This window comes from Seriola dumerili, unplaced genomic scaffold (genome assembly GCF_002260705.1).
Source record: "Seriola dumerili isolate Sdu_G_001 unplaced genomic scaffold, Sdu_1.0 BDQW01000822.1, whole genome shotgun sequence".
Lineage (NCBI taxonomy): Eukaryota > Metazoa > Chordata > Actinopteri > Carangiformes > Carangidae > Seriola > Seriola dumerili.
Window position 1 is genome coordinate 848,979 of NW_019175077.1, and position 21,717 is coordinate 870,695.

The window sequence follows — 21,717 nt, forward strand, 5'->3', positions numbered from 1 at the left end:
CTGAAAAGCAATGATATTAGCTTATGTTTAAATGTTGTACGTACATATGTATTTTTCTTGTTCACACTGTGGATAAGAGAATCAAGACATTGTTTCTGAGAAACCTAAGGCAGAAAGAACCCAGAAAAAGCTCTGGCTGAAATTATCTGGTATTTGGACACCTCTTCTCTTCTTTCCTTTCCTCTTTGCTCCTATCTGTTCCTTTTGCCTAGTGTTTCTTATTTCACTTGACCTGGCACAGTATTATTTAGAGCCTCTAACTGCACACTAATGCACCTCACCACAGTCCCTGAACTATTTCTCCACTCCAAACCATAACCTCTTTGTCTTCCACATACATGTGTACAGTTAGCACAAACTATTATGGAGAAACATCATTAACAGCATAGCAGGTAACTAGATGAGCGCAAGACACCAGGCAGCCATGTGTTATTTTAGATAAGACGCGATGTGGGCTGGGCAGTGGATGAGTGAGGGCAGAAAAAAGCTCTGCTAAAGACAGTTTGCTTTGAGCTGACTCCTCGGTGACCCAAGCATGTACCCCTGAAGATATGCTATCGGAAAAGAAGGAGATGGTCAAGAGTTCACACTAAGCTCAGAGCCACTGAACTTCAGCCGTAGCGAGGGAGTGGACACAAGGTGAACAGTGCCTCTATCTCCTCTATGCCTTTACTGCACTTTCATTTTTAATCTTTATTTATCCAGAAAAGGTTAACTGAGCACACAAACACACACACACACACTTTTTTATTGGTGCCCTGCTTCAAATTCACCCAGCTCCACATGAGTCATCGGGGAGCCCTTCAGTATACTTTAACTGCAGCTTCTACTCTCTGTAGGTGCACAGGTCCTGAAGATCTGGGTTAAGTGATTTACTCAAGGGAAGATCGCTGTTTTTGAAAGAGAGGTTTGCAACACATTCACAAGGTGTAACCAGCAATTAAAACTACAGTTATATCAAACACAGGTTTCCTGTTGGTTATGTCAGAGCTATAGCTATTCATAAAAAGGAAACCATTCGTAATGTTCCCACTCAGTCCCTGTTACTGAATGGTTTTTCGAGCACATGGGTTAGCGTAGTTTTGAGAACATTTTGACTTTTCCCTGTCGCCTTTTTGCACACAGTTTGAATATATGTCCAGTGGTGAGATTTTTATTCACCACCATGAGATCAAGTAGTATCTCTATTCATGTGTAGGAAAATATGTTTAATCTTTCCAAAGACTGAACACTGGTGTAACAAGCTTAGCAATTTACCCCTTAAAATTATATCAAACATGGGGCGTCGTGGGGCGTAGTGGTCTAAGCAGGCGCCCCATGTGTAGAGGCTACAGTCCTCACTGCAGTCGGCCCCGGTTCGAGTCCCGCATCGGACGGCCTTTGCTGCATGTCATTCCCCCTCTCTCTGCCTCCCCGTTTCCTGTCTCTCTACTGTACTATCAATGAAGGCATAAAAAGACCAAAAAATATACTTAAAAAAAAAAATTATATCAAACAGAAGTGCACACAGTATTTTCTCTGTAGTCAATATTTCTTAATCACAAAAACTAAAAAAAATTTAGCTGCCCTCTTTGAACTCTCGGAGAAATCCATAAACTAAATTCACAGTTAAACATATCGTCAAACATCTGAGAGAAGAAAAAAAACGGTTAAAAATGTCCCCAGAACTGAAATATGTCTTTAATCACTTGGGCTAGCACCATCCTGTGGAGTTGTTTGTACATTTCTCAGCTTCTCTCTCTACAACATCTTTCTCTCTTCTCTTTTGCTGTCGAATCTTCTCCATCCTCCTTCTCATCCTGTGCTCTCTGTTTCATGTTTGTCCTTCACTATTCTGTTTCCAAAATGCCTGTGGCCCTGGCTCCGGATTGAAGCACAAAAAGCACAAATGTATCAATTTGCATGCACACATGCAAGAACATATGCATATGTGCACACAGACACAACCACCCGCACACCACCTTGCCATTTAAACCTTTCTGTAACATTAAAAACCTGATATCACCCTTAAGCTCATTTCATAGTTGGAAATAAAATCCTAATAAAACTCTGAAGACTGTATATCTTCTGAGGATTTAGCTCAGTGCGTGCTGAAGACTTTACTTTTTTTTGTCCGGCTGACACTCTTCTCTCCTTGCCCCTGTCAAGGTATAAGAGAGAGAGAGAGAGAGAAGGAAAGAGAGAGGGAACAAAACCATTTTTGTCTCCCAAAAACTCCATCCCCCATCCCCATTTCCCAGCTTCCTTCTTTTATTTCTCTATTGTGTTCATCCCTCTATTCGGCACTTATCTGTGCTTGGCTGAATGAACAGCTCAATTCAAAAGGCATTACTATGCAGAATGGAGGGCAGAAGGTAGGATAGGGAAGAGAGGAGGAGGAGGAGGAGGAGGAGGAGCAGGGTGAAGAGGAGGTAAAAGTTGTGGATGCTGAACATCTCGCAAAAGTCTGTCTAGTCAACCATTAAATTCCCTCTCCTCCAAAGTCAAATCATTAACTAGCAAACCAATGAGTAATTGTGAATTTGTGTGTGTTTCACAGCGTATTGTGTGTATGTGTAACCATTTATGTCAGCATATGTGTGTGCGCAAGTGTTAGGCAACTTGAGAGCTTAGACACTTTGACGTTTTGTTTAATCAAGAACTGAGGTAATTTACGGCAACAAAGGCCACAAAGTGCCTGAAGCAACTTTCAGTTTTTACTCTGGGTATATGTGTGTGTGTGTGTGTGTGTGTGTGTGTGTCTGTGTGTGTGTTTGTGTGTGTGTGTGTGTGTCTGTCTATGTGTGTGTGTGTGTGTGTGTGTGTGTGTGTGGTGGTTTTATTATATTTGTGGGGTCTGACAGCTTTGTGGGGACCAAAATGCTAGAATGCTGAAGACCAAATGTTTGAGGGTTAAGACTTGGTTATGGTTACGTGTTCAGTTGTGATGGTTAAGGCCTAGGGAATGCATTTTGTCAATGACGGGTTCACACAAATATAGTAAGACAAAGATGTGCGTACGTGCATGTGTGTGCAAGTAGATTCAAATAGGAAAATATTTGCTCTGATTCTTCGTACTCCTACGAGGATGTGTATTAAATTTAAGAATATTAAAAACTAAACTTGCTGTGATTTAAAAGTTTAAACAAGCAAAGTTTGTAAAGAAAACCTTGGATGAGAATAGAAACATCGCAGAGCTGTCACATGATTTTAGCAAACCACGAGATCAGTAAAGGAAAAGCAAAGAGAGAAAATTTGACTTGGGAAAACAAAAATAATGAGGAAAGCTGAGAGCCAGCCATTCTCCTTGTTGGGCATTTGGAACAGCAGTGCTGCTGTCATTCAGCAAAGAACAAGCTAATCACTTTACTACAGCTGGTCAACAAATACCCCCGTGGTCTGCTCTGTCTCACACACAAATACACACACATCATTCGCAATTTAAACAAGATACACATGCATGTTGGCATGCTTGTGTCTATACACACATCCTGGCATTCATGCACTCAACCCACGTACATATACACCCATTATTTACTTGCTCAGCAGCAGCTATCCCTCCTACTTACTCCTCACTCACTTACTTATTCTACTTGGCTGCATGTATTTCATTTCCTGAATGTGAATCTGTCATTTCTGTCTGTGTGTGTCTGTTTGTGTGTCAGTGAATATCTATCTATATGTGTGAGTGTATGTCTGTCTCTCTGTTTTGACAGCCAGAGACAGGCTTTTCCAGAGAACAGATCTCCAGATACTGAGAAACAACAAGTGAAAGCTATTTTCTGGCGTTCGCTTGTTGCTGCTGGACTCTTTGTTAGACCAGCCCAGAGGCAGGGCCATTGTACGTGTGTGAGGATTTGTGTGTGTGTTCCTTGCTAACAGAGGCAGGGGAAATCAGTCCGGCCTGGTCTGGTCTTTTGTTTTTATCGACAAGTGTATGGGACAAAACAGAAGGGCCGTAGAGAAATTTGTGTTTCTGTGAAGCCCTGTGGGTGGTTGTGTTTGTGTGGGTATGTGCCTTTAGTGTGCCAAGAAAACAGGACAAAGTGTAGTAATGCTAAATTTAAGTCATGAATCTTTAAACTGTTTTAAAGACACAGAGAATTAGAGTGAATTAGAGTGTTACAAGGGGATGTTTATTCCTGTCGCTTGTCTAAAACTAGATCCCTAAAATACAGTGGACTTTGTGAACTGGCTTTATTGAACACAAAAAGTTTGCCACATTGGAAGAAGAGATTCTTCATCTCCTCCGGCTAACCATTTCTTGACACTTGCTCACAAAATTAAAATTCTGGGCTACACAGTCAATCAAGCCTCCCACTAGGGGTGGAGACCACAACCAAGTTCTGCTGCAGGCAGAAGCTAAATGGATTTTTGATCTGAGTGTACAGCTGTAGACAGGCTCTATGAGGAACTTCCTCTGAGCTGTATCCTGTAACTTTTTGTCATTTCTTTTTATGTTTACATAAGCATTTGTTTTTGTATAGTTTCAATTGTCTGCTCTTTCTGATGGTTTGTTGTTATTAAAGTATCATCCAAAATTTTTTTACATTTCATCTAATTACTAATGTAATTAATGCTTGTTCTATAATGTTCATGCTTATCTTCCCCAGTCTGTATGTATCTAGAAGCTTTTGATAGCCTTGACATCATTTAGGTTGTCCCAGTGGAGACTTCACACCTTTATTCTTCATTTCCAGCATCTCCCTCCAACAGCCTTCAATGTTATTGGAGGAAGAACACTGACCTTGAACTGAACTGCACTGCGTGTTTCATTATAACTATTTACTGTATATGTGTCTTTCTGCACATCAAACGATTTAATGCATAGTTTTATTTGTGCAGGCAAGGTGTTTTGAACATTCTTTGTTATTTTATTGGGGCCAGTGCATTATATGCCTTTGTGTCTGTTATAGCCATGTGCCAGAACATTCCTCCTCAGTTCAGTCTCTCATTAACTGCCCTCACCTGCTGAAAGGAGCTCCCACAGAGGGGGTAACAAAGGGAACTAGAATCTTTTCTTTGCTTCAAATACATTATTAGGGGAAAAAATGAGGTACACTTCCAGAACATTTCATGCAAATACTTTTTCATACATTTCCATTTGGCTCATTAATTACTGTAGAGCAATCAAAAGAAAGGAAATGCTCTATAAAAATCAAACATTTTAGCATCACACCATCATCTGTATTTCCTCCCCTGACTACACTACATTATCGTTGGTGTGCAAAGTATTTCCATGCACTGAATTAAATTTTGCAGAGACAGACACACATGCACACACGCACACACACACACACACACATACACACGCAGAAAGAATAGAGTTTTAAGAGCCCATTACTCAGGCTGTGAACATTTGGCACCTTCTCTCCCCTCTGCTCACCACAGACCAACACTGATGGAGTGAAGACTGCCTCCCTGGCTCTGCTATAAATTCTCAAAGGCTACGTGTGTGTGTGTGTGTGTGTGTGTGTGTGTGTGTGTGTGTGTGTGTGTGTGTGTGTGTGTGTGTGTGTGTGCAACTGCCAACATTTTACTAACTTATTATGTGTTTGTGTATGTCTGTTTTGACATGATGTTTGAGAGGGCCAGCATTTCCACTCTCCTCCACTCTTGATTCTTCGTGTATTGCACCACCTACTCACTAAGAGCTTTGACATTTGTTGTAAGACCCACAAGAGCCATTTAGAAAGAGAGGTATTCTTCAAAATGAGTCAGACAGACGTCGCTCATCACAGTCCAGCTGAGACGGAGACAGTGCGGTCAGAGACAGTGCAGTCAAAACAATGGCAAATGTGCAATATCACTAAACTTCTCAGTGCCTTGTCTTGTCCACTGTCACACACTGTCATGGCAGTATTATTAAAATTTTATGGCAGCCACTTAAGTTGTGCCACAGGAGACCCACCGGGAAGTGTCCTCTCCGTCTATTTCAATTCATCATCCTCGTTATTCACACTCAGCAATTTTTTAATTCCCATACAACTCTTATCTTGAATGAACTGGCATTAAAGAGGCTGATGCTCAAGTCCTGTGAAGTCACTACAGCAGAGCAAGATACAGAGCCGGAAGTTAGAAGAGATTTTATATCAATGTAGACGAAAAAAGTCATAAAAAGTCAGATCTATGACTGCGAGCAACGTGTTCCTCTGTGGTCTGATTATTTTAATTCTAACATACTGGACTGTAATGCTGGATGTGATCATTCATTTACAATTACCAGCGGAAACTGGTCAGCGGTCGTCAATGTGAGTGAATCTGTGGGTGCGTGTACATGCACTCATGCATGCAGGTGCCTGATTACCTCTGTTAGTATCTGTATGTCTTGAGTCAGTATGAGTCACAATCAAAACAAGAACCTAGTATCTATAATTACACACATCAAACTGAATGCTAACCTCTGAAAGATCTTACATTAATATCAAATGAGTGTACCTCATTTCCTCTGATGGAAATGGATCTCCTTTGATCCCTTTCCCAATCCATCTCATCAGCTGGCACCAGTTGCTCTTTGGTTGGTGGCAATCAATCAGCTCCATCTGCGACTTATCTCATTACATGGTCTTGGACCACTGGCTTGAGTTCAACAATGCTTGGTTGAATGTATTCATCTTTACATAACATTTTATAAAGGATGCTTGTCTCCAAAACAATTAATAATCAATGAGATAATAGGTGCCCAAGAATACTCAGACAGAACAACAATGATTGTTTGTACAATCACTTGTCATTTGAAGAATGTGTTTCCCTCTACAGTGCATTTATTCTCAAGGACAGTTTTATTGATGTGAGACAACACTTAGATAGAAACAATAATGTTGTACATGTGGCCATCTTCACAACATGGATGTATGAATGTTTGGTTGGAATATTGGGCTGGTTGAAAAGATTTCCATTTGAGGTAATGAAAGTGTGGCATTATTGAAACATTTGAAGCTTCTTTCCAGTGCAGTTGTACTGGATGTGGTTTCTGGCAGTTATAATTAGAGCAAAGAAATTAGTCCAATATTTCTGTTTACATAGAATCTCCCTTTCTCCTAGTCCTGATATTAGTGCAGTGATATGACACTTACAAAAATTAAAAAAAATATTTATAAAGTATAGTAAATACAAAGTAAAACTATAGTAGCACTCCAGCTGAGATCTGGAGGACCCCTCCCGATGACTCAATTACAAGCTGACATTTAGCAGGCTGCAGATTTGCCAGCTAAATGTGAACTTGCGAGTGAGGTAAAAGCCAGTCACATTAGGTTGTTTTCAACACAGGGATCACTTCCCTTTGGTTGTGGTATGATGCTGCTTCTGAAAAATATGATAGTAGTGTGCCATTGTAACTAAATAGCTCTTAGAAATACTTGTGGTTGTAACTAGTCGTTCTAATATGTAAATACTGTAGCCCAAGACTTTTAAATTCGAGACCAGTTCCTCTATCTTCATAGGCACCCCCCCCTTTATAAGCACTTTCATTCATATATACGAGATATATTGAGAACTCTTAGTTTTGTCTTTACGACGCTAACCATTGCGTTGTGTTTTTTCCTAGCTTTAATACCATCATTTGCTTTAGTGCCATCTCTTGCACTAATGTACACTTATTTTCATTTCCTTCCACCTAATGTAAGCCACTCTAGATAAAAGTGGATGAAAGGGAAATGTATGAGGCACTGAATTTCTGTAAATAATCAGATGCAAAAACGTGGGGGACCTATTATGCTGATTTTCCAGCCTGATATTTTTATTCTCAGACTCCACCAGTGTCTTTGCATGACTCACAGTTTAAAAAAAAAAAATCCTTATTTATCTCCTACTGCCTATTATGCAGCCCCTCAGTTGAGCCTGACTGAAACAGGCCAACTTCTGAAAGCCTGCCGAGCTGCAGCCCCTAGTGCTTCTGAGCACCAGCCATCCTCTCTCCAGAGTGGAGGCTCTGACAGCTAACTGTAAAACTACTAATTAACATAATATAACTGACTGGAAATGGCAGCTAATCAAATCCATCCATACATGTTGGAGCCCAAATCCGTGAGTTGACAGCACAAACATCAACAGGCTACAGTAGGACATCTCCTGTTTTGGTAACTATTACGCCCATTACTTGCTTACTGTGTAATGTAACACTGAATTTAGTCTTTCAATTACAATCCATGAATACATTTTTTTCTATAAATACCCCTGTTACATGTACATGTTGGAAATACGCTAATAGGCCAAATGAAGTGGAAAATGTCTGCTGTCAGGGAATACCAAAGCTAACGCTGATAAGAAAATGTAATTCTGCTATCGCCAAATGACTGTAGTAAACCTGCACCATTGTTTTTGTGTATGCTGGAGTGCATTACATGCCTATAATACTAGTAAAACAGACTGTTTTGGGAGAACGAGCTGAGCTTGGAGTGGATGACGACATAAATCAGTCTGTGACGAGCTGACATCAGCTTGTCAAGAAAGTAAGAAGAACGGCTGGAAACCTTGTGTTTCCCTGATCTTTTGTGTCACATGGATTACTTTTATATACATTTACCTCATTTTTTGAAACTTTTTAATATGGAGATCCAACATTGTAACATTATATAGCATAAGTGGTCCACTTTCAAGGGACTATTTGTAAGTTTTCTCTGCCGCCAAAAGTGGTTTCTTGCTGAAGAGCTTCAGCCATCATTGCATTTACAAGACAAGAGGTTATAATACGCCCTCTGAGCAGCGCTAAGTCTTCAGGGCAGATTGGAGGCTACGGTAAGACGCTATCGGAAAGTGACGAGACGAGCCGGGGCTATCTGGTTAATGGTTAACTTCAGCAGAAGAAAAGACGTGACAGAGACAGGAGTTGACATTGGCGTTGCTTTCCACCTCTGGAGACAGTTCTAAGCAAGAAAAGGAATGAAGTTTGATGCTGAACTTGCAATGTTTCTGCTAGACTGGTAAGTAAACAGCTTGTAAAGCTAATGCTGACTATGTAGCAATAGCAAAACTTACAAATAGCTCCTTTGATTCACTCATGTTCAAAACATCAGCACTGTATTTTCATTTCTTTTTGAGTTTGGTGTTCTTCTTTAGAAGAAATTGTGTCTAAAATCAGTGTGAAATATTATACAAAGTTATGCAAAGCTGCACTCTGTAAAAAGTGAAAAGCAGAGGTGGGAAGTACATTTACTCTAGCACAAGTACAGTTCTAGAAATGTGTACTCTGCTCGATTGTTTTCAATTTGGGATTATTTTGTTACATTTCAGAACCTCAAGTAATTACTGGAACCAAGTCGGGTCTCAATGTTTTATTTATCTAAGTCTTTTTGTCATTAAACCATATTGTTTACTGTGAATTTGTAGTGACACTGGCTCACTAGAGACACTGACACTTTTGTTAGTTTATATGTTCTGGTGTGCTGAAGGTACAACTCTAATTCAGCGGGTAAATGTGAGATGTAATCTTGTTCCACACTTACTTTTTACTTACATACAATACATCCATGAGTTTAATGAATCACTGTTGGTGTTGGTGTGGAATGCTCATTGTTTTCTCAGCTCTACTGTAAATCAAACTCATTAACTAACCTATTGGTCTTGAAGACAATTGAGACAACTTGGAAGGCACTCAGACAAAGAAATGTGAAATAAATATCAGACTGACGTGTCGAGAAAGTTGAGTAGAGAGAGAGAGATGCAGTTCACTGGTGCATAAATCCAGGTGCATGATTTATCAGTGCATGCTTGGCAGCTTCTGAAACTGAATTAGTCCATACCACTGAGACACAGAGACTTCACCATTCATCTACCTGACGAATCACAGCAGCCCTGCCCTCTCGAGAGGACACACACCATCATAGACCTTTGTTCAGACTTACGCGCAGGCCAGCAAATCAACACAATCATGTTGATATATACAGCCTGTAGCGCAGGGAGTGAGGCATATCGAGCGCTTTCGGTGAGAGCGAAACGTTACATCCCCACTGTGTTACCTCATCACACTTCCTGTCCCCTTTTTTAGCAAAGCTCCATCACCATTTTATCTGTAAATGCCAGAGCACTGTAACTAAAATACCACAACAGTCACGAACAGTCAATGAACAACATAATGAAGTTTTGTCACTTTGTCAATATCTTTTTTATTTATGCCCATTAACATAGGGTAGCAGAATTCACTTTTAGGCCTCTTTGGTCCTGTTCAAAGAAAACATCTTTAAATTTTTGCCCTATATTTGTTTCCTGTTCCCAGTGACTTACGATAAATGAACCAAGAGGTGTGAACATGAAGTCAAATGGACTGGCACATTCATTAGACAGTTTCTGCAACTGTCATTCTGCACCCTATCATCACTGAAGAACTTACTGCTGTTTCCGATTTCATGTATCTGTGTAAAATTTTGCTGATGCATCAGCCGCAATGAGAACAACATTTTAACATTAGTGAAGCAGAAATAGAAAGGTTTTTTTTTTTCTTATGAACTAAAATAGCGGCAAAAAAAAATCTGGGATTTCCATTTTATTTCTTTTGCATTTTGGCAAACACATTCTCATCAGAGCTTCTCCTCTTGCAGCTGTCTTCCTTTGAAAGCCACAGCGTAATTCAAACATTGCCCCCTTATCAGTTTGAATAAGAGCACTCGAGTACCCTAAATTAGCTAAATTAAGCAGGAAAATGCAATAGAACTCATTTGAACTGCACCAAACAGGTTAGGAGTGAGAGCAACCAGAGGATCCTATTAAGAGCAGTGTCTTTTAAAGATGGTAGGAGAGTTGGGGGCTGAGATTTTTTGGAAAATCTATTTTGTACTACTGAACAATACCTGAACAGTTTCCCTTTGTAACTGACTAGTTAATCTGGAGCCACCCTTAAAAGACATGTATCTACCCCACATAGGCTACTAGGACACCAGGCTGCAACGTGTTTATCTCACAACATGTGAAGATCCAAAATAGCAACCACTGCATGATATGTGATGAGCAGGCCTGTCAGAGTTATGGGTAACTATAATTCACTTGCCAAGCCTGGGCCAAAATGGCTCACAGGCCAGCTGACAAGATAACAAGGTCAGAAATGTGTTTCCACGCGCAGACGCTTGAAAAATTATTTGGGTGCTATGCCACCATTAATCTCAAAGATCCTTTGACTCTATGATATTTATTTACAGTAAAATAAATATGTCATGCCAAGATATGTTGGTGAACGTTAGCAGTATGTACTAGTGAATTAATGTAATAATTTTTCTCCATGGAACATCATCAGATAGAGTAGTTACAGATGTAGCCTCCTATCTTAAAACACTTTTTAGCCATGCACTATTTCTCGTGTCTTGTATGATTTATGCAGGTATCCATCCCCTGACACTACCAAAGACACACATGCGATACGAGGGCAATCTAACCCTGTGCTGTCTACATACCCTACGCCAGGTAGAGGCACGCGCCAATGGAACGTGAAACTTTTTATGGAGAAGTTTTGGGTAAAAGGAACCTGTGTTAATAAGAATAGACCAAAAATCGAGTATAGGTCTAGTTTTTACAGGTCCAGTGTCCCCATTTGATCTGGTATCAGCTTAAGACTTGCAGCTGTGGCTGTGCTAGTTTATTAGGTACATACATTACTGTCAACTGACCTGGTGTACTTGCAGCTTCAAGCTTCTCATGAACATGAATAAACCATCTGACAATGTGAGAGTGGGCCTCCTGGCATCAGAATGAGTTATGGTAAACAAGTTTGTGGAAGGAAAATGTAACTTAAAATGTTTGTTAGGTTAATTGAGTTTTAATGTGCAATCAGACAGAGAATGTTTTCTTTTTCTGTGCTTTTACAGAATTCACTACACACAGCATTTAGCTTTTAATGTTCCCTCTGAGAAATGCATTAAAGTGCAGAAAGCACTGTGGTATCAAACTCTGACAGTTAAACTGAAAAAAAGACATTAAGACGATCACTAGAAAGGTTTCCAAGTCATACATTTTGATGACAAATTGTTACCTGTCATTGAGTACTCCAAATTTCTAAAACATATGACTGTAATTTTTGCAACTGTCACCATTTTAGGAATGATGGTTTTCTGAGGATGCATAAGTAAATCAGTGAATCTTTTTATATTGATCACTATCATTACCCGAGTGCAATTTAGCAAACAAAAAAATAAATATTGTTAAAGTACCCTGAGGAGTTCTCATTCTAAACACAGTTTTGCCTTCAGCACTGCAAACCAAATCCTGATTCTATAAATTTACTTGTCGTCCTCTTCTCCTCTTTTGGCACAGTCATACTTTTTAGAGTGTATTACCGCCCGCAACAATTACCAACCTCTGCAGCAGGTAGAACTGCATATCACAACACCCCTGTGCCTGAGTGTGCGCATGCTCATCCCTGAGCATCCCAGTAAAACAAAATATAAATAATACGGACCAATCAACACATTGCTCTATAACACATCAGTGTGGGATAGTCCACCCTCCATTTACTGTAATAGTTAAATGGAAACTCAATAAGAAATTATTTATAGGCCTACATAAATCCATTTAATTTTCCATTACAGTCAGTGAGTGCTCCCCTTACAGTACGATTACTGTGACAGCCTCTATTGCCCTCTGGTATAGTAGATGTTTTTTTAATTATCACTGTGCATCACAGTCAAACTACTGAAAGTTGTTGCTCTGTGTGGCAGTGAAAGAGTTAAATCATCAGTGTGGAGTAACGGCAGGTGGTGATTGGTGGCAAAAGGTTCCTGAATAGAAGCTTCATGCATAAGAGTGCAGGACAGGTGGTTTCCTCTCTGGGGATCGCTGTGTGAACCTCATCCAGTGGTGAATGGGACTGAGTCAAGTGTGATTGAATGGGCTGAAACAGGGGCTGATGAAAGCAGTGTGTGTGTGTGTGTGTGTGTGTGTGTGTGTGTGTGTGTGATTGTGTGTGTGTGTTTGTGTGTGCGTGCATGTGTGCGTGCGTGCGTGTGTGTGTGTGTGTGTGAGAGCGTGAGAGAGTGTGAGTATGAGAAGAAGAGAGAGAAACAGTAAGTTGGCTTTAGCGCCCATCCCCACTCATCTCTTTGCTCAATAGCACTGATAGCTCCAATATTATCACCACTTCCAAACAAATGGACATACGCACACACTCACAACAAAGGTCTAAACTTGTGCAGATGCACATTTTAATTGTCAGCAACTTTTAGTAGGAGTAGAGGTATGTGTGCATGCATGTGTGTGCACTCATGCTTGCATCCCAAAGCCTCCTCTAAATAAGATAAGAGACAGAGACAAAACAAATGGTCGCAGTTTTGCTTGTTACTGCACTAAGGGTTATTGATGGTATATGCCCAACTTAAAATTATTGGCTCTGTATTTGTTTACATAAGCAATATTTTGAATTACACTGGCGATAAATTAAAAAGCAATATATATGTCACACATCTAGGCAAAACTGAAAAAAAGTCTGCTAGAGTTACAAAAACACCCGAGAGATTAATGTGTTTTGGAGTATTTGCAGAAATATTAGAGGCAATGAATCAGGGTTAATGGCAGAAGGAAAACACTTCTGAATAAATAATAATGGGCAAACAATTATGGTGCAGCACACAAAAACTACAGCTTAATTTACTTTCAACTGTAAAAGATCCATATTTGTCACCACAACCAGTCCTAACAGTCTTAAAAGACAGAATAATGATGAAGCTATTTGGGGCTTAACGCAGAGCTAAATACCCACAAATGAAAATGAACACATTCAAAAGCAAACACTGTTCTCATTTGTGAGTATGAAAACACATTCTAACTAGAACTTATAATTCTGTGGCGTAGCACCGACATTTCAGGAATAAAATTTGAGGTACAGATAGTCTCCCCTGAACAACACCTATCAGGAAACACTTCTCTAAGCTTGGGTGCCAACTGCAACAAGCTGCACCAATGAAATGCTTATGTTGAAATATGAGGCTATACAGTAGTTATTATTTAGTTACAGGTTAAAGCTGGGGTGGGCAGTCATTTTTGGTATCAATGGGAAACAAATTTCATAATCACCTTTCAGCATAATGTAATTAGACATATGCAACCCTCATAGATAGATGTGCATGTCCCTTCAGATGACTGTGTCATTATCGGTAGAGCGTTTCAGATGGAGATGGAGAGAACTTGCTGTACGTCTCCTGACAGCCTGCGGACTTCATTTTCCTGTCATATCTAAATGTGTTGTAGTGGTTGGTTGTGTGGGTAAATTTACCATGAAAGCAGGTGATGACTGGCTATGTTGAATGTTGCTAATGGTTTAGCCTTTTGCTAACTGTAGCCAAAGGGTCACAGCTGTTGCTTGACTTGCATGCATGTATGAAGCTTGTGCAATAGCCCTGTGAGGGAAGAGCTGCAGGAGGGCAGCTGTTTTTTTTTTTTTTTTTTTTTACTATTCTAGATTAATGCCTACCCCATCTTTAATGTAAGGATCAGACAATAGGGTGTCTCGGTGCCTGCAAAGGATAAATATATCAAGCCCAAGAGACAAGCTACCAGGAGAGAAAGCATCAGGGTCCACCTCCATTTACTAACGTCAGCAAGAGACAGTTACTCGATGTATGCCACTTAAGAGAGTTTTGTTTGTTCTTTTTGTCAATCTTTGTTTACAACACTTTGTGAAGTCAAAGGCTAAAGAAAATGAATATGCCCATAGTTTTGTAAGTAGCTTGATCAGACTGTGAATTAGAAATATTGACAGATTATTTTCCAAGCTTTAGAAAGGAGGTCAAAAAGGAAGAAAAAGAACCAGTTACAGTAGCTGATGAAAATTGGCTGCCAGTGTATGTGAGTTATTCTGAATTTAATTTGGTAAAATAAACATTGCAGCGTAAAAAATAACTACCTTTCACGGGAAAAGCAACTCTAAATTAAAGTACACTGAAACTCTGTAGTTAAGTAGGAAAGCAAAAAATAAAAACAGAGAAAATTGCTTTTGTGTGGTAACCAACAGTCTGAATGTGGTGTAATTTCATCTAAGTAAGCATTTAAAGTGTTTCGTTTGTAGCTTAAAAAGCAGAACATTTTTCCTTAGCTAAATAAAAAATAGTTAACCATTCTGGAGGAAAAATGTTTCCTTATTATTATTAGATTTACTACTGACACACCCTGATCATAAGGGCTCAACAGGGTCATCGTCTTTTATTCCACCTGTTTTCAAGGTTCTTAACATTTAACTCATAGAAAGGCAACAGAAAAATAAAGAAATATATTTCATTCAAAGTTACTCTGCTATTGCTACAAAAATCTCTTGATTCATTTTTAATTCAATTACTGTTATACAATACAACATTCTGACTAATCTAGTAAGTGATCTTTTAAAAAAGGTATACGCCTAATATTGTTTATAATGAATTACCAGGTTTCCTTCTCATTTTTGCTGCATGCTCTATGTCCTTGATGCTGGTTTGCTCGTTTTTCCTCTTCTGTTTAGACTTTTTGCTAAATCTGATACATTAGCAACATATCGATGCTAATTAGCATGTGTTGTCCCTGACCACTAGTTCAGTAAAGTAAACTAAAGTAGATAGACCTAATGGCCTTCTATGGGAGGTAATAACCTAAGAATCCAGCAGGGCTAGGGTTAACAATCTTGATGCTCTTTCTGCACAGATCCTTCTAGGGGATGTGAATCAGATGGACTGGTGAAAAAAACATGTTTCTCCACTGGTGGAGATAAAGAAGCAAACAGCCCCATCCCCTTTACTGCAGGTCCTAGACTGCTGACTGACTTTGTGTATCAGTGTTATTCATGACAGGGCTATTCTTCTACTCCCCCACTCTCCTCTAGCTGAAAGCACATCTGTTATTACCTGTAGCCCAGAAACAGTGAATAGTTTGGGCCATTAACTCATTAGCTAATGATTGTGGATCATCAGATGTCCCACTCCCGTGCTTGCTAACAGTGCATTGATGGAGGTATGTTTTTTTGGAATAAAAGACATAGATGATATAGCCAGAAAGAATTGACATCCACACAATGTCAAGGAATAAAGAGCTAGTAGCTCATTCCCAAATGTTCTTACACTGTATTTTCCGTCTAGAGCCCATCAGGGCTTGAATAAGGTCTGTGGCTGAGATGATACATTTGGTTAAAACTGAGCTAATTAATTGATGAATATTTATGTGCACCACTGTGGCACTCTGAGAGCTTTCCTCCCACACAAGGTTTTATGCTCTGGGTTACGGTAGGGTGAAAGGAAGCCTTCACATTTTCATAATAATGACGAGAAAATTTATCTTGTATTAACAGTAGAGTGTCATTTAATTTCCTCTTTTGTCATCATGAAAGCATTTCCCTTCTGACCAGTCCTTTTAACACCTACATCTTGAGTCGTATATTAATTTTTTACACCAAAAAATGATTAACATTGGTAAATAATAAATAGTAATAGGAGCAGATATTTTCCAGAGTAGTGTATGAAAATAGTTCGGGATATTGTTAGCTACAATAATCACCCAACATGAATTTAAAAACAGGCTGATTGTAGAGCTCTGTTATTGATGGTCTTACTGTCTGTTCCCTTTCTAACATCCTGTGGCCGTTGCTTGTATTAACACACAAACTGCACACAAACATGCTTCTTGTTCACTCACCCAAATGTTGCCATCTTGGTGATACGGTTTCCAGTTCCGCCCTGTGTCACTGTAGAGAAGACGGTACCGTGTCGTCCAATCAGAGCTGCTGTAGCGACCCTGTGTTGCTATGGCGCTCACCTGCTTCCTGGAACCCAGGTCCACCTGTAGCCACTGGTAATGGTCACTGTCCAGAGGTGACCATCCACCAGCACCTGGAGAGTCAGTGAAATTTTATAATGAGTGACAAGTCAAGGGTTGTCTATTCTTCAAATATCTTATATTGCTTTAACAATGTACAGTAGAGATGTGACAAAATATCAATACAGTAATATATTGTATTACTTCCTCTTGCAATAAGTTATTGATACAATGGCACTACATATCAATATTCTTTATATAAAGGTGCTCTAAATTCCCCCGCTAATTTGACCTAACAGAGTCACTACTTCATGACTCCTCACGGTGGCCCCTATCAAATAAATAAACTTTATAGTGAAGAAAAAGAAACTCACAGGGGGAATATAACAGACAGCACAGCAGGACAGCAGGAGAAAATAAATCAAAGAGGTCCATCATGTTTCAAGTCAGAAGTCTGGGTCCTCTTCAGCTTTTACAATGTGCTCATGGCACAAATAAAATCGACAAAGACTATGTAACATTAATGCCACACACACACTGCCAGACCAGGCAGACCAGAGACGCTGTCCAGCACTCAAACACACATACACTTTGACTAACTCAACACTGTGTCAACAGCCAGGCACTGTTTCCGCCTACGGAGAAAGCAGGTCTTTTGCTCTCACACACTGACACACACCTGAATCATAGCTCAAAGGTGACTGCAGTCTGCAAGTCTGAATATTACTTTTATAGAAATGTGTCCAGTTAATATAAAACAAGTTGATTATGCTTGTTAAGCAATTAATGTGTATTTTTAATGTGTTTATCATCATTATATGTAAATTTTTTAGAGACAAATTTGTATTTTGGCATTAATTTATATTAAACACTTTAAACACTTTAACTCCTGAACTGTTCTGCTTTCTGGCAGTTAAACCTTTTGTCAGTTCATGGTGTGAGTGTGCGTTCAAGGGGCACTAAGCTAAAACTCTGAAAGAAAATGGGCTGAACAATTAATTGTGATAATATCGTGATATGATAAAACGCAATTTTCTTATCGTAAAGGCTGCGATTACACTCTGTTTACCTGACATGCAAGTGAGAGTAGAGCAGTCGCCAAAAGAGGGAGCAACAATTTGACTTGATTAATGAAGACTTCGACCAGCTGAGACCTCCATGAAGAGAACCATGTCTGCATAACGACGGACAATTTCACATGCTTACAAGACCACAATACAATGAATAAATAGATTCCTGCTGCTTGCCTTTTTAGGGGTACTTTCTTCTTCACTTACACAGTGTGATATATCGCGGAATCGCTATATCGTAATATCATCGCTATCATCAGCAATGTATCGTCATAGTATTGTATCGTGAGTTACTCTGTGATTCCCACCTCTGTTGTATCGTCAGTATAATAATTCTATAAGAAAATGGCTTGGCCCTGGGATAAATAAATAAAAAGCGTGTATTATTAGCAAGGGCTGTCTGTTGTACATACACATTGGGTTGCCAATGTTCAGGGCAGATCAGCTCTTGAGTCCAAGAAAGGCAGAAAAGCAGCATGGTACCATCATAATGACATTTTTTAAAAAGAATGTGTTACAAGGTTATAGTCTGTCGTGTTATTAATGGTCAGTGTCCAGCAGAGAGCGGCGCAGACATCTGCTCCGAGACAGACATAGGAATAGTGTGGGAGAAATAATGTTTTATTAAAAGCTGTGCATACGGGGTTGGAGCCTGCAGACTATAAAGATGTTTCACAAGAATGGCAAATACACTCTTCTTAAGTATCATATAATTATTCACTCTCCAACAACGAAGACACTTCAACTTCAAGAGAAATGTAATTTGCATGTTTGACATTTCAGGATGGATTCCTTTTTACTACTGGTACACAAGCAGTGATTCTGCTATTTACATTTTGGAGCAGCAGCCTGCCATGCTTCAGAATCTTATGAAATGTCATGAAGTCGCAATTATATGACTTTGAAGAGGATAGAAGGAGCGGAGACACATCTATGCATCTATGCAGATAGTTGATCTAGTTGGATGTCTATAGTCTGTGCGCCTGATGAGAGGGAAGAAGTCAAAGAGGAGAAAAGCAAGGCCCTACAGTAAGAGTATGTTATTTACATTTGTGCCTAAAAATAATGTGTGCGAACTGTAAAATGTATTGAGGAGCATCTTGTGCACATAAAAAGTTTTACAAAATTCAGCCCAAGCAGCCCTTTATGCCGTCCTTGCCCCAAACGACTTTTCAAGGGATTTTACTATCACAGACAAATTTCCAATGTTGACATAAAATTATGAGAGTTTTGCTTGAGTTGTGGCACGGAAATTATAAATACAAAGTACAAACACTGTCATTTTTGGGGCAGATCATTGCAATTATAGTGGTGAGTTCCTAACTTTATATTATACTAATAATAACAATCATAATCATAATTATGTAGAATTTCAAAGAGAAAAACAATCTGAAAAAAACGTATTTCATCCTCTAAATTTCCATCAGAAGCATTATGGAAAATAATCTCAAAGGAATGTTATCAAATAGTGACCCTGTAAGATCCCAGTCTTTATAAAATCTTATAATGTGTGACAAAAAACATGTGAGGGTGTCAGACTTTTGTCTTTGCAAAGTCTTCTAGTGTATGGTAGGCTTGAGGTTGATAAGACAACAATTACAATGGCTTGATCATTACGCTGAACCAATGTGTCTGTTGGAAAAAGAAAAAAAAAAAATCAAGTGATCCACTTGTCAGCACAGTCCCACTGTGGACAGCTGGATGGACTGAAAGCAGGTCAGACGACCTGCCTACAAAAGCAGTATCCAGCTGCATAAGCCAATGAAAACTGGCAAGTGAAATATTCATTGGGTGCTCCGGTGACTGACTGAGTTAAGACACTGATGTTGCAAAGATACACAGGTTCACTAATCTCCAACATTAATAATCATTAGCAAAGCAGTGTATAAAACATCAGCTGCAACATCTCATCTTAACGGGTGCTGAGCGTCGTTTTCGGTGCTTAAAATGACACAGACTGCCGGTGGTACGTCATATCAGCTGTCACTAATTAATGGTAATTCTGCCAGTAACTTGATGTCAGGCCGAAATTAAACTTGGCTGTTGTCAGTTTGTGTGCTCTATGCTAACAGCGGCATTAGCACTTGTCAAAGATAGTTTGTGAGAAGAAGCTCCACTCTGCAACACCTCTGTACAACCACAAATAAACTGTGTGTATCTTAGGTTCATACTAATAGTGAGATATTTTCTTTCCTGTCATATCACTGTCAGGGGGATATGATATCAGATAAGTAATTTAAATTTAGACTATAGACAATATTTTTGAACCATGACCTTCAGTATTTGTTCAGTATCATCATTGTGCTGACACATTATCTGATAAATTTGCCCCTAAAGTTCTTTATGCCCTCCTATATTCTTCAGCTTAAAATCCTAAAGACAACACTGGAAGACATAATATTATCCTGGGGAGTCCGCTGTCATCCACGTAACTAGCAATCATTGATATTTTCAGTTTCAGCTCAGAGATAAACAACAGGCCATGGATGAAACTACAATTAGCATGTGACCACAACATTAAAATTTTGTTATTGATCTGTGGGAATTATCACAAAGCTCCACAACAGCCTGTGCACAGGTGAACATAGAATGATACTTTACCTAGATACACAGTATAAGTAAGTAAAAATGGAAATGCTGTCAAGCACAAATGCAATCCACTTCATACTGACACTTACATAGAGGTTATCTCGACTTATTTTCAGCTAAACTCTGGTTCAATGTGTATGTCCTTGTGTGCAAATTAAAATATTTCACTCAGGCGGAGCATGAAATTTTATTATGAGTATCTCTGTTTTTGGGGTTTTTTTCTTGAAATGGACACAGGGGAAATTACTTGTTTAAAGCACGACCATGCAATTTTTACTGCGCGGTGGCAACAGCGACCTCTACAGCCACAAGTGGGAATTACAGGATGCTGGTGCATTACATTCTGTGTAATAACATGTGATTAAGTGTACTTAATCACTTAACCACTAGACATCAACGCAGGAAGTAGGGTTTCTGCAACCCTTGCTTAGTTTTTATACTGGGAGATTTTGGGTTTTGGTTTACTGTAAAACTATGTGCAGATAGGCTGGAGATTTTATTCTTATGTTTTTTTAATGTTTTCCAAAATGTTTTCTATGGTGGAAAAACCTTCGTTATGTGAAAGAGATGGATAAAGCCTTGCTAAGCTGTAGCAAAGAAGCTAATTAATAAGGGCCGGACAAGAGCTGCCACCACATTTCTGAAAAGGAGGCTTTTCAAATTGGCAAAAGGCTGTGGAAAAAATGGAGAGAGCATGAAAAATCATGTTTTCATCTTGAGGCTCTGAACAAGATTGCTGTGTTAACGAGCACACCAATCAATGCTCTGCTGTCTGATATTGTGGCAAAGGAACAAAACACTGCCAGGATGGTTCTTAAGCTGGCTTTCAGGGCAATCAATTTTTTAGCCCATGAAGGGCTACCTCTGAGAGGCCAGTGTCATCGTGACAGAGTATTATGGCAACTCATGAGCAGCTCGCAAGTGGCTGCTCAGGAGAGACAATTGGATATCAGACTCAGTGCAGAATGGGGCATCTGACTCATTGCTATGGGTTGACCAGAGAGGAACAACGGACATTGGGTCATCTAGGCATGTCTTTTGTCATCTGTACTATGTGGAGTTAACCAGCAGAGTGTATTTTGGAGATTTTATAATGCACATGACAGAACATCCGACAAGAACAATACCTCTTTCACTGCATCAAGAACATCTTCTTGCGACTGAACCTTCCTTTGGAAGAACTACAAGGTTACTATTTCAATGGTGCCAGTAGGGTGTCCAGTGTCTTCTCTGGGATACAAGCATAAAAGCATCACCACACTCATTAGAGTCAGCAAAGCGCAAAAACTTGTACCAGTTTTTCTGTTGATGAAGATGTCGTGTGCAACATTTTTACGTTGTGTCCAACAAGGTGGTGTGTGAGGACAAAAGCAATATATATATAGTA

At 39.4% G+C, this 21,717-nt stretch overlaps 1 protein-coding gene across 2 annotated transcripts in view; it reads right to left on the reverse strand.

The window, feature by feature from the left end:
• cntnap2 (contactin associated protein like 2) overlaps window positions 1-21,717 on the reverse strand; it is a 342,845-nt gene that overhangs the window by 166,633 nt on the left and 154,495 nt on the right. For both annotated transcript variants that reach the window (XM_022766257.1, XM_022766258.1), the window contains exon 3: window positions 16,552-16,745. In XM_022766257.1, the coding sequence (XP_022621978.1) occupies window positions 16,552-16,745 (194 nt within the window). The remainder of the gene's footprint in view (window positions 1-16,551; window positions 16,746-21,717) is intronic.